The 15,656-nt window shown below is 40.4% G+C and overlaps 1 protein-coding gene across 7 annotated transcripts in view; it reads left to right on the top strand.

Annotated features, from left to right (window-relative positions):
* The window catches only part of SPATS2L (spermatogenesis associated serine rich 2 like), a 170,257-nt gene that overhangs the window by 107,480 nt on the left and 47,121 nt on the right, over positions 1–15,656 (top strand). For all 7 annotated transcript variants that reach the window (XM_032637431.1, XM_032637427.1, XM_032637430.1 and 4 more), the window contains 3 exons: positions 1,655–1,763; positions 4,976–5,025; positions 7,901–8,147. In XM_032637431.1, coding sequence (XP_032493322.1) covers positions 1,655–1,763; positions 4,976–5,025; positions 7,901–8,147 — 406 coding nt within the window. The remainder of the gene's footprint in view (positions 1–1,654; positions 1,764–4,975; positions 5,026–7,900; positions 8,148–15,656) is intronic.

Raw genomic sequence — 15,656 nt, 5'->3', positions numbered from 1 at the left:
CCCACCCATCTCTTCTCCCCTGTACTTCAGATTTCAGCATACCTATATAAAGTCGTCTCCCTGTCCTATGATTTATAGCATTTATCACAACGTATAAGTATGTATTTGTGTGATCATTTGAACAATATGTGCATCCCCCTCTAGTCTATAAGTTACAGGAAGTTTGGTGCCTTGTCACGCGATAGACATTCAAAAATTATTCACTGAAAGGATTTTTAAAGAGAGCAAGAGAAAAAGTGAGAAAGAACTTAGATTTGAAGAAGTTAATAATATTTTTTAAAATAGAAGCTAGAAAAACTAAGAACCGTAAAGTAGAGAAAAAAATCAAAGGACTCTTGTCACATATATACAGCTGTGTGTGTGTGTGTGTGTGTGTGTGTGTGTGCGTGTGTGTGTATAATTAGAGTCCTTGAAAATCCCTACATATGTAGCATTTCTGAATGTCAAGATTCAAAGCCAGCTTTCTATAATGTCAGAACCTCTCCAAGTTATAAACCCATATCTTGTGCTGTTTTCTCATTATAATCTAAATACTCTTACATGTACGTCGAAATGGAGTAGGCTGTCTATTTTCTAACATAATTAGGAAATAGGCTATGCTGCTTAATTGAGTGTTCTGGGCAATAGAATCTTACACATTATCATACACATATAATCCATAGTCCATGGATCTGATTACAATAAATTGCATGTAACTCTAAAACTCAATTTAACCATTGATGAAAACGTGTAAGGATTGTGCAGTGCTTTTGTGGCCATCATTATGGATGCTACGCACCTTGGCACCATGTAGTACTCTCATATTTGTCAGTAGTGGCTGCAGTAATCCCCTTGATAGAAAGCTGGGTGAGCCAGGGTTTGCTGAAGTGGATAGAGCATCCTGTAGTAATTGCAAGTTCTGTGAGATAAAGGTCCATTAATTCTATTAGGCAAAAAGAAAGAACATGTGCAAAATTTGATTAAGAAATACCTATAGGTCATTAAAAATTGAATATCAGCTTAACCTGTTGAAGTCCTTAGCTCTCATACATGTATTTACTTTTACTGTTTTAAATGTTTGATTTTCAGAAGTGTGTTGGGGAACGTTTTCCGTATTGTGGCTAAGATTGCTATTTCAAAAATACAATGCCCCACATTTTATATCTCTGTAAAAATTAATGGAGTTTCACACCACGCTTCTGTGAACCTCACTATGACTGTCTCCACTGTGCAGATCAGAGAATCTGAGGCATGAGGCTGTTTCTGTAAATTTTCCAAAGAGCTGCCCTGAGCCCACGGAGAAGAGAGCCTGAGACAGATAACTATCTGTGTACTCACTGAAAAGTACTCACTGAAAGTACCCCTTGGAGTCTTGGGGCTGGGTTGGTGGGGGGAGTAGGTTGCAAAACTAGAGTTGGCTTTTCCCACGTGCTACTCCAGTCCTAACAAGGACGTCCCTGTACAATGTGTATTCAGGTAAAGAGGCTATCAAGGTGGTCACCAGGATTAATTTTTAGTGGTCTGAAGTGCCTTGAGTATGCTTGATGGCAAGAAGGTAGATTAGTTGGCTTTTCAAGGCCTTTCTAACAGTTATCATTCTATCCAGTGAAAGACTAATATGGATGAAAAATATTCAAAACGTTTACCTTTCTTTTTCTTTTCCTCTCCTTTGCAGATCTATGCGGTTCGATCAGTTGTTCCCAACAAAAGCAATAATGAAATAGTTCTGGTGCTACAACAGTTTGATTTTAATGTAGATAAAGCAGTGCAGGCCTTCGTGGATGGTAAGTATACACGTCCCCTGAACCTGAAGACGTTAGAACTAGATATTCCATATATTCTGTATTTTTTTCCTTGAATGCATTGAATACCAATTATTCACTAATACTTTAATTTTCATTAAAATATGCTAGGTTTTAAAGACACGTCTACATATTAAGAGCAGAATTTGGAAGTTCTTTTTTCCTCATTGGGCAAAAAAAAAGACAGACTGTAGATAGTTTACAAAGGATACGTATTATAATGCTACTAATTCCGTTGTCAACCAGTCTGTCCAATTTGTTACTAAACATGTCCTTTATTTGATGGCGCCCTTGTTAATGGAGGATAATGTACTTTACTCCTGATCTGGGAAGCCTTCTCAACTCTTCAACCAGCATAGTTCTACTTGGCCTTATGACTAGAATCCTTGAACTTGATGCTTATGTAGCCTGAGAGGACTGGTTTAGTCTTTAATATCCTTAGTTTATGATTTTGAGATTACCTAATTAGTCAGAATATCAGTTCATCTTATCTACCTCTAGAACTTTTTGCTGTCTAAAAAAAATTGTTATTTTTGGACAGTGCATTGCCAGTGCCGGTATAGAATCTAAAGTCTCAGGAATGTATTTATTCTATAAATGGGTAACCTACTGCTTTAGATTTCCTATAAATTATGGGAAAGTCTTCTCTCCTACTCAAATTAAAGTTCCATTTATGAACAGAGATCTCATACCTGTCCTTAGTTATCATATGTCTTCTGTCCCAGCATTAGTTTCTGTTTTGTCAGTATGAACTAACTAAACATAATCTGACCGAAAGGTCAGGGAAGACCTATTAGCACATTCCTCGGGTTTATCCTAGTTACACTTTATTTGTTAAGGACAGTTTGATTTACTTACTTTCCTAGGAGTAGAATAATCTTCGTAAGTTTCTACATATAGTACAATTGCATTTCAGGCAAGGTCTTGGAACCAGGCAACACACTCACATTCTGATATCTGCAGTCAGGGTTTAGGGTCCTAATTGAATTAAAAATGATTATCATTCAAAATAGACCTGCAAGCAGACCCACGGTGCATAACTTTTCTGACTGTTTTTCCTGCTTCGTGTACAAGAATCTTTACTCACCAGATACAAATACAGAGAATGTAATTATTACTCCACCTTTGCAGCATTTAGTGCAATTCATCTCAAGAAAAAATTGGGGGAAACATGCATATCCTGGCTCAGATAAACTCTTTTCAGCTTTCACTTGCCAACATCACTCACATGGAAAAAAGCTTTAGGAAAGGAAAAAGGTTATTATCCCCATGCCTCCCCAGCCTCAGTTGGATTGAGGCCCCGACATTCTCCATCATGAAAGTTTTTATTACAGAATGACCCCTGATGAGATGCACAGATACTCAGTAACTGACGGACTGTCATCAAATCCGATCATATTTCAATAGAGCACCATGCTTGTCCTTCTTGACATTTTCACCTTGTCGGTATTGAGGTCTCATTTTTAAAGACTCATCGATTGCTGAGAAACCTCATATCATTTTGGATGGGGAGTAGTCAGAAAACTTGTTTAAAAATCACTGAAAATCAGAAATAATTGTTAAGAATCATTTACGAGGCACACTGAAAGCACTCTTTGTGAGCGGCTTAAAGAACTCCAAGCCGTTTCCGTATAATTAAAGTTTAATAACAACAATTTCAAAATTGTCTGTAAACATAGTTATTTCTTCTTCAGAATTACCCTCTAGAAGCTTGTTGTCCAAATTGCAAATAGAATTTATGTCAAAACATGCAAATTAGAGGAATAATTGAATGTTGCATTTGAAAGCAGTAAGCAACTCACCTCCTCCCTCTGATTAAAAAGAACAGTATTTAACATTTTTTAAAATTTAATTTTATCTGGAAAACTGAAGTTGAGCTATAAGTAAGAACTACCCTAATGATTATCAGCCACTGCTGTGACTTAGGAAGTAACCTAGTGAAAGTGACTTCCTAAAGTTCTTCAAAAGGAAAATACTGTGAAACATTAATTTTCTGAGCAAATTAGAAAAAGACCAGCCCAGTTAATAAAAAGACTGAATTATAGCTTACTTTTAAGTGCAGTCTTACTATTTCAAGTACATGTAACGCAAAAGGCCTAAGAGGGGCATTGAATTGGAAACTGTGAATGGATAGGAATAATTAGCCTTTCTGAACATTAGTCCAAACACTATGGCCTTCTGGTTATCAAACAGTAACAGTAGACTCAATAATTGGGGCCCTACTAATTTGAAATTTGTTATAAATACGGGCCTGAAGTTTATCTTTGTTTAGCCAACGCACTCATTGTAGAGAACTATTAGTATAATGAGACTGTATGAGAATGCTTAAAATTGTTAAAAGGATACATGTAAGAGCTACTCTTTTAGAAGCACCTATTTAAATGAGAACAACTGGTCTACTCATTACCAATAACTTATTGTTGAAATTACCCCCAGCACAGTTGAAGGAGTGAAGAACTTACTAAGACTACATACATGAAGATACTTATTGTAGCTAACCAGTGGTTAAGCATTTCTTTTAAAATGTTTTCTAATTTAATCAAGTTAGGCTTTTCCTCTGCATCTGAGCAATGCCACGTATGCATGTGAATGGCATTGACAGAACCTAGGACTCAACTTATTTGATGAGCTTCTTTTGTTTCAGAGCCGAACCTTGCAAAGACTGCATCCCATCCCTATTCACAGTGATGAGAGCAAAGCTAACATCGGATCGTCTGTCCTTATCACCCTGCAGGTTGTGAACATAATGAGTAGAGGCAGAAAATGAGCAGGAATAGCCAAACAAAAAGTTAGGATTCACATGGTTAATAATATTCAAAATCTCATGTTTAGCCTGGAAGATTAGAGGTATTTTGATTCATATATCAAACAGAGCAATTTTAATTCTACCTATGGCAATGAAGCTATCAGAGAATTCTCGATATATTTCATTTTCTCTAAGACAACATAACGATAAAACAAAGTAAGCTTCATGTAGTGGGGCTTAATACTTTGATAAAACCAAGATCATGCAGTGAATTTAATGAAAATCTGGAAATAAAAAAATGAAACTGGCATTTTTATTAAGGTAGGATGTATCAAAACAAATGAAAAAGCTGAAAAAAAAATCGCTACCAAGATGGAAAGACAGAGATGAATTTTGTGTGGTGCTTTATTATGTGAATGCATGTTGAAGATTCTTTGTCTTTGTCTAGGCAGTGCAATTCAAGTTCTAAAAGAATGGAATATGACAGGAAAAAAGAAGGTAAGATTGATATTGATTGTAAATTAGTAGCAGCTTCCATCAGAATCTTCATGGTTGTTATCATTTTAACAAGGCTGCCAATTTTGTGCTTCTTTCATATATGTTAATATGTACACCCAGGAAGCTTCCAGATTCACGACTCTCTTAAATTACCGGCCACCCTCCCTACTAATGCCCTTGTTTTCTGTTCAAGTGTTTTTAACCACCAGGTGTGCTTTTGAAATCCCAGAGTTTTCTTTTTAAGTATTAAGGCGAGCCCAACCGGAGAATTCAAAGGATTCTAGACGTTAACTTGCCTGAACGTATCCTGTAGCACAAAGGGAAAAATTAAGGAGTGTTTTAAAGATACTTGAAAAGCCCTAAATATATTTTCACATGTTTTTCCAGCTGAGAGAATCTGTCCAGGGCTGCCCCGAGATACTTTTTTCCTGAGTTCTAATAAGCTAGATTTTTAATAAAGGAAGAAAAAAGGAAAGCGCCTTAAAGCCATAGTAAGTAAGGGACCTGTTTTCCCTTCTTTCGAACCCTGACAGACTGACTGCTCCTTGAGAACAGAGGGGAGATTTTACTCTGCCCCTCTCAAGTTATTTTGCTTTCTTGTTTAGTCACACAGTCTCGACTTATGGGCACACGTGCGGTATGCAGCGCACACACTGGCCTCTGTCTCCAGAACGTGACTTTCTGGTGTTGTGAGTGACCATGGAGCACTGGAACCCTCACTAGCTCCAGTGAGGTGCAGCTTCCTTCTTTTTTTTTTTTATTTTTAAATTTTTTTTTTGCAGTACGCAGACCTCTCACTGCTGTGGCCTCTCCCGCCGCGGAGCACAGGCTCCGGATGCACAGGCTCAGCGGCCATGGCTCACGGGCCCAGCCACTCCGCGGCATGTGGGATCTTCCCGGACCGGGGCACGAACCCGTGTCCCCTGCATCGGCAGGCGGACTCTCAACCACTGCGCCACCAGGGAAGCCCGCAGCTTCCTTCTTGTTCTTGGCCTGTAACCTGTTTCATGACTTTCACAAAAAGTCTGCTTCTCTTTTCAAAGTAACTTCCCCACCCATTCCCACTATTCCCAGAGAAACCTTGTGTTTTGGGAATCCCAGGATATACCCTTCCCACTGAGGGAAGATCGCAGGCCTGTGGCACAGGTTTTAAACAAACACAAGAAAGCAGTATTGCTTTCATAAAATCCCGAGATTACTGAAATTACTAGAATGACCCGTTCCTCCTTTTTCTCCTCCTAGCTTCATGGAGAATAGGAAGAATTATGAAAAAAATTTTTAATCTTTGTATGCCACCGTCTTTGACAATCTCTGCTTATCTTTAATCATAGCTTCCCAGGCTTCTATGTGAGATGAAGACAATTTGCAGGTGATTGAAAGGCAGTATTTATACTTACCTGGAGGAATTTCAGATGTGTGGTTTGGGTATGAAATTTCTCTGATGTGAAAAACAGAGCAGACGGCAACTGCAGACCCAACTCATTACTAAGCCTCCCTCTTAGAGGTTCAGTGGGAAAACTGTCTCCCCAGCCCAGGAGACGCAGGGCTTGTGTGGGAATAAGTGCCCCTGGGCCTTCCTTCACCCAGTCAGTGCATTTCTCTCCCCTGGAGGAGCCCTTACTCAGGGGCATGATTGTGGTTTCAAAGGAAAAGAAGGAGAGTGGGGAGGAGAATCAAGAGAAAACTGTTTCTTTTTATTTAATTAATTTATTATTTTTTTTGCGGTACACGGGCCTCTCACTGTTGTGGCCTCTCCCATTGCGGAGCACAGGCTCCAGACACGCAGGCTCAGTGGCCATGGCTCACGGGCCCAGCCGCTCCGTGGCACGTGGGATCTTCCCGGACCGGGGCACGAACCCGTGTCCCCTGCATCGCAGGCGGACTCTCAACCACTGTGCCACCAGGGAAGCCCTTCTTTTTATTTTTTTTTTTCCAAATGTGTTGAAGAACAAAGCTGGGCTGATGTTCAGCTGGTGGGACACTGATGCAACAGGCGGGACAGGGTCTACCCTGATGGGCCCCATGTCTGTTCTCATTGGCTGAGGCTTGCACCAAGGTCTAAAAGTTTTCAATTATCTAGAATGCAGGGTTGCGTTGTTTTGAACTAAATGTAACTGAAGTCTTGTAATGCCGTTCAGGTAGCAGCCGAGAGATCCAGATACAGGTGCACAATGCGAATCCAGGTGGACCCACGTGGGTTCGGCGTTCCTTTGTAGCAGTTGTCCACTCCAGCTTAAGTATTCATGGGGATGATTCCCGGACAGTGACAGCAATCCAGGGATCTCCTGGTTGGTTGGTGCCTTTTCCTAGATCCAACCTGGACTTTGGGGATCTGACTCTACTTCCTCCTTTCGGAGGGACTTCCCTGCCTCTTTTGTACCAGGCCTCCCCCTGCCTCTCCTCCCCCCCAGAGGATCAGAACCTTAGTGTCCTCCCTGATCCCCCCCCCGGCCCACCCCCACCCCCGCCCCATCCATCATCTCTTTAAGAAATGAGACCTCTTCTCCAATAGCACAATAGCTGAATTCAGGTTCTTCCAGGGCAGTTATCACAAGACTCTACTGTATGGCCATTCAGATATGTAGCAACTCAGTGTGCTCAAATAACGTGTCAGCTATTGAAGCCATTTCCTGCTGCGTTTTTCCTTTTAAAGAAAACTTTTTGTTTACTATGCTTACGAGGTAAAAGTTTATACAGCTCATTGTAGGAAAGAAGATATTTACATTAACTTGGGTGGTTAATAAAGACATAGGCGTTTTCACCCATTCTATTAGAAGAGCCAGAAAACAAAAAAAGGGTAACATATCTTATTTTGGTCTCTGGGGTTCACCTTCTATTTCAAGGGTGTGAGCTTCTCATTTGTTTCTCATTCTAGAACAATAAGAGAAAAAGAAGCAAGTCCAAGCAGCATCAAGGCAACAAAGATGCTAAAGACAAGGCAGAGAGGCCCGAAGCAGGGCCTGTGCAGCCACCGCCGCCAGAGATACAGAATGGCCACGTCAACGGCTGTGAGAAGGACAGCTCATCCACTGATTCTGCCAGTGAAAAACCAGCCCTTGCCCCCCGTGAGAAAAAGATCTCAATACTCGAGGAACCTTCAAAGGCACTCCGTGGGGTCACAGGTCAGTTATCCTTAAGTAAAGTTGCTTAGGCAGACATAGAAGAAAAGGATGCCAAGGGACCCACTGGGACAGTCATTGCTACTGTTGATGGTGTTGGAAGGGAAAGATTGTTCTTTTATGGTGTCCACAGATTCAAGCGGTCTTCTCGCAGGATGGTGGAGGCGGGGAGGAAAGTGACAAGGCTAGAGAAGAAGTGTGCAATCTAGCCCTGCACTAAGTCAGAGGGTTTTTTTAACTAAAAACTATAGTTCTAGTCTGTACCGGGATCATCAGGAAAAAGGAAATTCCAGTTTAAAGAAATTTTTCACTTTTGTTGGGATAAGGGAGGGATAATTGGTGACCAAAGGAAATGTTATTAAAGGGTAGGCCAAGTTATTTTAACTCCCGGTATTTTGTATTATGTGATAGAATATATATCCCAGGGTGTTAGAATCTGGAATGTTAATTACTTGTGCTATAGCTATACATTCATTACTCGACAAAAGGCTACTTAATCAACTGTATGACCTTGGGGGCATCATTTCATCTCCAGTGTCCCATTTCTTTTCTGCAACATAAGGCAGCTGTACAGGAATCTACTGGATCAGTGAGTGGTCTTCAATACTGTCTGACCCGATGCTCCATTTTTATATCAAATACTAAAATAAAATTCATAGATAATATACTCTACCTAGAAACAAAATGTCAATAATATAAAAACATAAGAAGTTCAAGAACAACTAAAACAGAAGGCCTAATAAAATGGCCAGATGTTCAGACCCAATTATAATGAATCACTTTGCACTTAAAAGAAGGGAGACAGTACTCAACTGGGTAACGTGAACACTGTTTATTTATATGTGATATGTGAAGTAAGAACCGAATAAGTATATTTTTATGTAGACATGGGATCACTGTGAATGCAGCTGCTACGAATACAGACTGACAAGTGCTGACTGTCAACTCAAATAATGTGACTGCCCATGTGATTGGCCACGGGATTTTCCAAATGGTGAAAAACTCTTGGTAAAGTTCTGAACACCAAAGAGTACAATTTTCTCTTAATTTCCACAGTAGTTGAACCCTAGAAATCCAAGTAAACCTTGGAAGTCCATAGGAAAACTGTACAAAAAATACTTGGGTTTACATGTCATGTGTCTAGGAGGATGTGAGAAAGTTCAGGTTACAGGGCAGTTCTTCGTTGTGTGGGATTCCTGTGATTGTGAGTCATTTCGCATCCTGCCCCCAACACCCACCCATACGCAATCATTTAGATAAATTTTAAAAGTGCCCTGTTTTTCAAAATGCCTCCTAAGATAAACCAGGGATGAATAAGACAGGGGCCCTACGTGAGAAGAGTTTAGTCTAGCAGAAAAGACAAGGGCAAACAGAAAATCACACAGTAACCAGGGATGAATAAGGCAGGGGCCCTACGTGAGAAGAGTTTAGTCTAGCAGAAAAGACAAGGGCAAACAGAAAATCACATAGTAACCAGTACTGAATCAGGGATACCATGAGGAAGCATTAAATAACACACTAGGAAGTTTTTTAATTGTTCACAAAGCTCTAATTTTCTTCCATACACACATTACCGAACAACACTATTAATAGTGCTATAGTTCAGATAATCCTTACTACACAAGGATTTCTTAAAAACAAACAACGAAAATCACCTACTTCTATTTAGAATCTTCTATTTAGAATTCAGCTTTTCCTCTGCCTACAATTTTGAGAATGTTTTGGTTTATAGTCAGGGCAGGAGAAAGAAATTAAATAATCGAGTGGCACATTCCCAACCTTGCTTGTGATTTGCCTTCACACCAATTATTTCGAAAGCTAATTACTCAAGTTGCTGTTGTGATATCAATCATACACTAAAAGCGCAGCACATATAGTTGTTCATTTACTTATAATTTATACCTTCTTCCTAAAGCAATTTCAGTAACTCTATCAAGTATATGACATTAGATCAAATGCAGTATTGAATCGCTTCACCTCACGGTGGATAGCTACCTTGAAAGTTAAGTACCCATCCGACGAGTTCTCTGTACCAGGGGGCTTTTGTGAACCCTATCATGAAACTTTTGGCGAAGAATACGTTATTGCACAAAGAGCCATCCCAATATCCCTTTGGTTTTATAAGCTTAGCATGAAGGCATTGAGGTATGTCAGTATTATTTGTTAGTAATTAATAATACAAATCTATCGCTCATGTAAATTTTTCTGTTAAAGAATAAAATGATGATAATGGAAGCTTATTAGATGTTCTTGCAAAAGGAAGGGAATCCTCCTGGTTGACCATTCATCAGCAGCTCACTTATTGTGATCATAAATTTTAAAATGAGTTTATAACTAGTTAAGTTTTCCTTCCCAAAGATAATGAAGGTTCATCGGGAAGTTGATACCAAAACTGTCAAATGACTCTGAAATGCTTATTCAGTCTATCAGAAGTCCTGAGGCCTCTGCTAGATATTTCACAGACGAGTGTTGGGTCTCGGGCATTCCGCACCCCATTTTGAGTAGACCTTTGGAACTGAAAAGGATGGGAACGATTCCTTACTCCCCTCACTTTATAGCTGAGGAAACCAAGGCCCTTGGGTCGAGAAACTGAGAAGACCCACACCCGGGGGTAACTCTCTTTGGTTAGCAAAAGCCTGACTCAAATCGAGGCAATTTTATGCACATGTTAGAGAGTTATTGCTAAAACCGCAGGCTCCCTTACTCCTAAAAGATGTATAATTGAAAAATTAGGAGAAAGTAATCATCACAAAGCTAGATAATGGTATTCTGTACTTGAGTGAGTTCGAAGTATGAGCGTAAAAGAAATCTCCAGTCTGCTAGTGGTGGAGCATTTATCAAGCTTTCCAATAATGAAACTGCCTCAGGAAAGCCTGTTCTGAATGCCCAGCTGGGCAGCAGGCTGTGAACATGTGGAATGCATGTTTTATCTTTTTATAACACCTTGACATTCAAGATCTCTCTTTTTAAAAGTTTTAAAAGGATCATTTTCTGGTAGGAGAAAAGTTAACTTTAAGATATATGCAGGTGGTTCCAGGGTGTTAGTGTGACTTCCCACATGAAACATAACCACCCAAAGCATCATCATTTCAGGCTGTAAATATAGTACTGTCGAGTGGGACAACACTGCATGTCAGCATATAGCTTTGAAGTTGGGGAGTTTGATTTAGACTTAGTACAAAATTACTTTTTTAAGCCTTGGAGTAGTTTTTTCTGTATTTCAGCATTTTTAATAACAGCTCAAATTAGATCTTTTACATAATCCAATCAAGATCATCTGCGTCCAAGTACAAACTCAGACAAGGAGTAGATCAAGATTTAGTTTTACCAAACGTAATGCCAAGGATCGCTTTTATTTCTAAGGCTCCATCTAAAGGACTAAAGCACATTATACCCTTAGGGTTCAGTTATCTTAAATGTTGCTCCTGCACTACTTTTCTTAGGGCTCAAATTGCTGAAATGTATAGGCGCTTATCGCCATGGGGGCCGGAACAGGAATTCAGATTCCTGTGTTGTCTTTCTCCCTCTGGACCCAATTCCCATCCAATAGGAAAGGAGCAGGATTATGGGCCACCAAGTGGCTCCATTGAGATAAACTTGGGGGCGGGGCTTTCCTTGTCTTCAGCTTCTCTTCCCAGCAGGCTTCCTTTATATCCTCTCATCTTGTCAAGCATCCTGGGAAGCCAGCTCTTCTGTTACCTGTTACTTGTCTCGAACAGAAGGTCCCATGCAGTGTTCACTGACCTCCACAAACCAGACTTCGCAGTCTGCCCTGTATTGGAGGACAGGAGCAGCTCCATGGTTTTACCTTTGCAGTGCAGATTCTGTGTTTGGCATGCCTCTGGCACAGAACTGCTTTCTCATTCTCTAGGTGAACTGAACCAAATGGGAGAGAAAGGGTCCTGTTATTTTACAATGTTGGCTGCTTGTCCTTCATTTGTGCTTCTTATTAAAAAGCAACAGCAACAACAGACTGTTTTACAATATTTTTATGGTGTGAGGTTCCCTATAGGATTTCCAGGCAGATTTTTTAATGCTGTTGTTGGCCCTAGCTACAAGATTATTTCCCCTGCTTTTCTAAACCCTATATTGGACCAGAGGATTAGAAAAGATCAACAAGAAGAAAGCAGCTTGCCGAGAACTTTAATAGAAAAGCCAAACGTGTATATTCCAGGATTTCAGCTGTGCCAGCTCTCAGATGGAAGCAACATAATATCATAGCTAAGAACCAGGGCTTTAGCATTAAACATGTTTGGATTCAAATATTGGCCTTGCCACTTACTAGGTGTGTGACCCTGGACAAGCTCCGTGTTTTTATCTTCACTTGCAAAATATTCTACTTTACAAGATTGTGGTGAGCGGTAAATGAGATACATAAAGTGACCAGCATAGCATCTGGCACAAAGTAAACCCTCCAATCATTTCTTTATCTATCCAGGAAATGTTTTAAGCATCTAACATGCGCCAGGAATTCTTCCAGAAGAAGTAAACAAAATTAAAAAGGTTTTGCCCTCTTGGAGAGATGCATAGTAAAGCAGAACACAGCTGAATGATTATAGATTATAGTAAATGTTGTGAAGCCAGCAAGTAGGAGAGAGACTGGGGCAGGAAGGGAAGTGTGGGTAGCAACTTCAGATAAGGCCATACGTGACATGAGTGAATGAAGAGGAGATGTGGATGCTGAGACATTAAGGCTGAGGATGCCCCTGTTCACATTCTGTCACATCAAGCTATCTTGGTCTGAACAGCCAATGTTTTATTTAAACTTTAATTTAGGATTATTTTAGGTGAAGCCCTTGTAGAGTTATAACCATTGGTTTTTAATGAAAGATATAGTACTTTATTCGTATATATAGCTGACATTAAGTACTGTCATGTGAACAGGCGTTTTGAAGCTTATATTTTAGAGCCCATTTATCATTGGTCTCACTCTGTTATTTTGGCATCAGGTCCTTGGTGTTAACTCTTGTTTGTAGTTGTGTGTTGTTCAGCCTCAACATCTGCTTCCAGCAGCACTGTGTCTGAACTGTTCAGGTAGTATTAGGGGTGGCCTTACGTTGTGTTTTCAGTGGCTTAGGCCTCTGCTTCCTTTCTGTGTGTGTGATAAAGCAGAAAGAGATGGAGACAGACGTAGGATGTATCGACATGAGGACACAGGACACTAAAACCCCTCGGGTGTTTTTCTGTTACCTGGGTACAGGGAAATCCAGAGCCCTCTCCCTTCTCTTTCTCATTTGAAAACTACCTTTGCTACATCCTTACAGCAAAACCACAAACCTACTCATCTCTGAATAGCCGATACCTTCGTAACTTCCCACTCAAACCTTGTTACGGCAGTTTTCAGTTAAAAATAGACTTAATTAAATGGAATGCACTCCTTGTGAAGAATAAAAGGCCTTCCCTTTTTTTTCTTAATTTTGAACAAAGATCTAAATGGTTCTATCAGAATGCTATGAGAATTAAGCCTGTTTTTCAGAGAAATAAGCCTGCAAAACAAATCAAGTTAACGTGCCTACCTTGTGTCATTGACAGCTTATTAATCCAGCGACTTTGTTATCTATTATCTTTTAATGTAAATAAACCTGTAAAAGTATTAATGACGTATGAGACCTTGTAAAGAGAATGTAAATTAAACTAAAAGATTGGTTTCCAATTAGAAAGTTTCCAGCTTTTATGCCCTCTGAGCTGATCAAGTCTTATAAAACGTGAATGAAATAATAAAGTCTATCTGTATTCCATAAAGAAGTTACGAAAAGGCAGAACTGACTGACATTATGTCTTCTGAATAAACCTGTTTTGGTCTCTGTTCCAAAGTTATTGGTTCCTCTGAATTTCTGTTAATTAGCCTGTCATGTAGAGATAGAAGAATGATGAAAAATGCAAATTAAGGTGTACAATAATTGTAATGTGACGAGTTTTCTTGGGGCTTCATCACTGGACCGTTATTCTGTAACATCTTAAAAGGGTTGTCTTTACTCACGGTCTCCATTCCTTTACCTGTCTCTCACTTATCAACCTATTCCTATGGCTTACAGCCCCATTAGTCCAAGGAAATTGCTCCCACCAAGTTTACCTCTAAGTCTTCTCTTACTGGCTGTTAATTGTTGAGTCTCATCAAGGCTGGGTTAGTTCCAAATCCTTTCTCATATAGAGCTATACTCTTTTTGTAGATCATTTCAGCCATACCCTAGCCTTAATTATGTACACTGGCTCACAAACTCATCATCCCAGTCGAGGCTACTCTCTGAACTCAGGCTCTTACTTGACATTTTCACTTTGATATTTCAAAGCACTTTAACAACACGCTCGTAACAAACTCCTGATCTCCCTTCCCAGCCTTAGCTTTCTTTATTGCTCCTGATCTTGGTGTACCATCCATCCATCCTGCAAGCCAGAAATCCAGGCATCAGTCATGAAATCTTCCTCATCACCAAGTTCTGTTGATTCTCCTTTTCAAATATTCCTGGAATCCATCCACTTCTCACTGTCTCTACCTCTACCTTCCCATCAAAACCATCCTTTCTAGCCTCTGCTGCTCTAAGTGTCCACTCATTCATCTCCTGGCATTCACTCTGTTCCCCTCTAAATCATTCTCTATCCTGTAATCTTTTCAGATGACACATATTTGAACTCTTAAGATAAAGACCAAAAGTCTTACCCTCGCCTGCAAGCCCAGCATATTCTGGCCCCTGTGTCCCGTTCCTGCCTCAATGCCACAGCATGTTCATTCTTGCTGTCTGCTTCAGCCGTACTGGCGTCCTCTTAGTCCCATGTACTGGTCGTGTATAACAGTCAGGAGACAGAAGCCACACCGGTTATTTGGATGGGAAGAATGTAATAGGAAGAACTGCTAACTAAAACTGTAGGAGGTGGCTAACTACTAAAAAGGGTAAGTAAGGAGTCTCAGGGGTGTAGACGTGTCAAGAGAGCAGTTACTATCTCCAGGAAGACTGGACAATAAAGGAACTAGGACTGGGAGAGTCCCCCAGTCTAAAACTGAGACTGACCTCATCAAACAAGGTGTGTGGCTACCCAGAGGAACATGCATGCCGCCTCGCGGTGGCAAGAAATCTTGGCATAGGGCCTGGCCCAAGCTGTTCTGTAGAAGAAGCCCGCCGTTGCCACAGGGTGTAGATAGACTGGACCTGCTCAAAGCCACTATCAGGGCTGGAGAGCCAGGGAACATGGCATGAGAGTGCAGCTGGAGCTCCTCTGCATGGCTGCTGGCTCCTGTGGTGAATAATAATAATAATGAAGGACCAGAACCTAGATGGGAAGTGTATTTCTGTCTTCATCGCCTTGTGCGACCCCTTTGTTGCCCTCTACTGACAAAGCTAACATTCTGCCAGTTGGCAAAACAGAATTGTTTACAGGGTCCAGCTCCAGTATCACAAAGTAGGGCAAAGAAGAGTGGATTTGGAGTTGAGAGACAATAACTTGATAACTGCCTCAAATACTGTCTCTGCCTGGAATGCCCTCTTCATCTGATTAGTTTTTCATGTAATTTCAGGT

This window comes from Phocoena sinus, chromosome 7 (genome assembly GCF_008692025.1).
Source record: "Phocoena sinus isolate mPhoSin1 chromosome 7, mPhoSin1.pri, whole genome shotgun sequence".
NCBI classification, from domain to species: domain Eukaryota; kingdom Metazoa; phylum Chordata; class Mammalia; order Artiodactyla; family Phocoenidae; genus Phocoena; species Phocoena sinus.
This window is presented reverse-complemented; position numbering and strand designations above follow the sequence as displayed.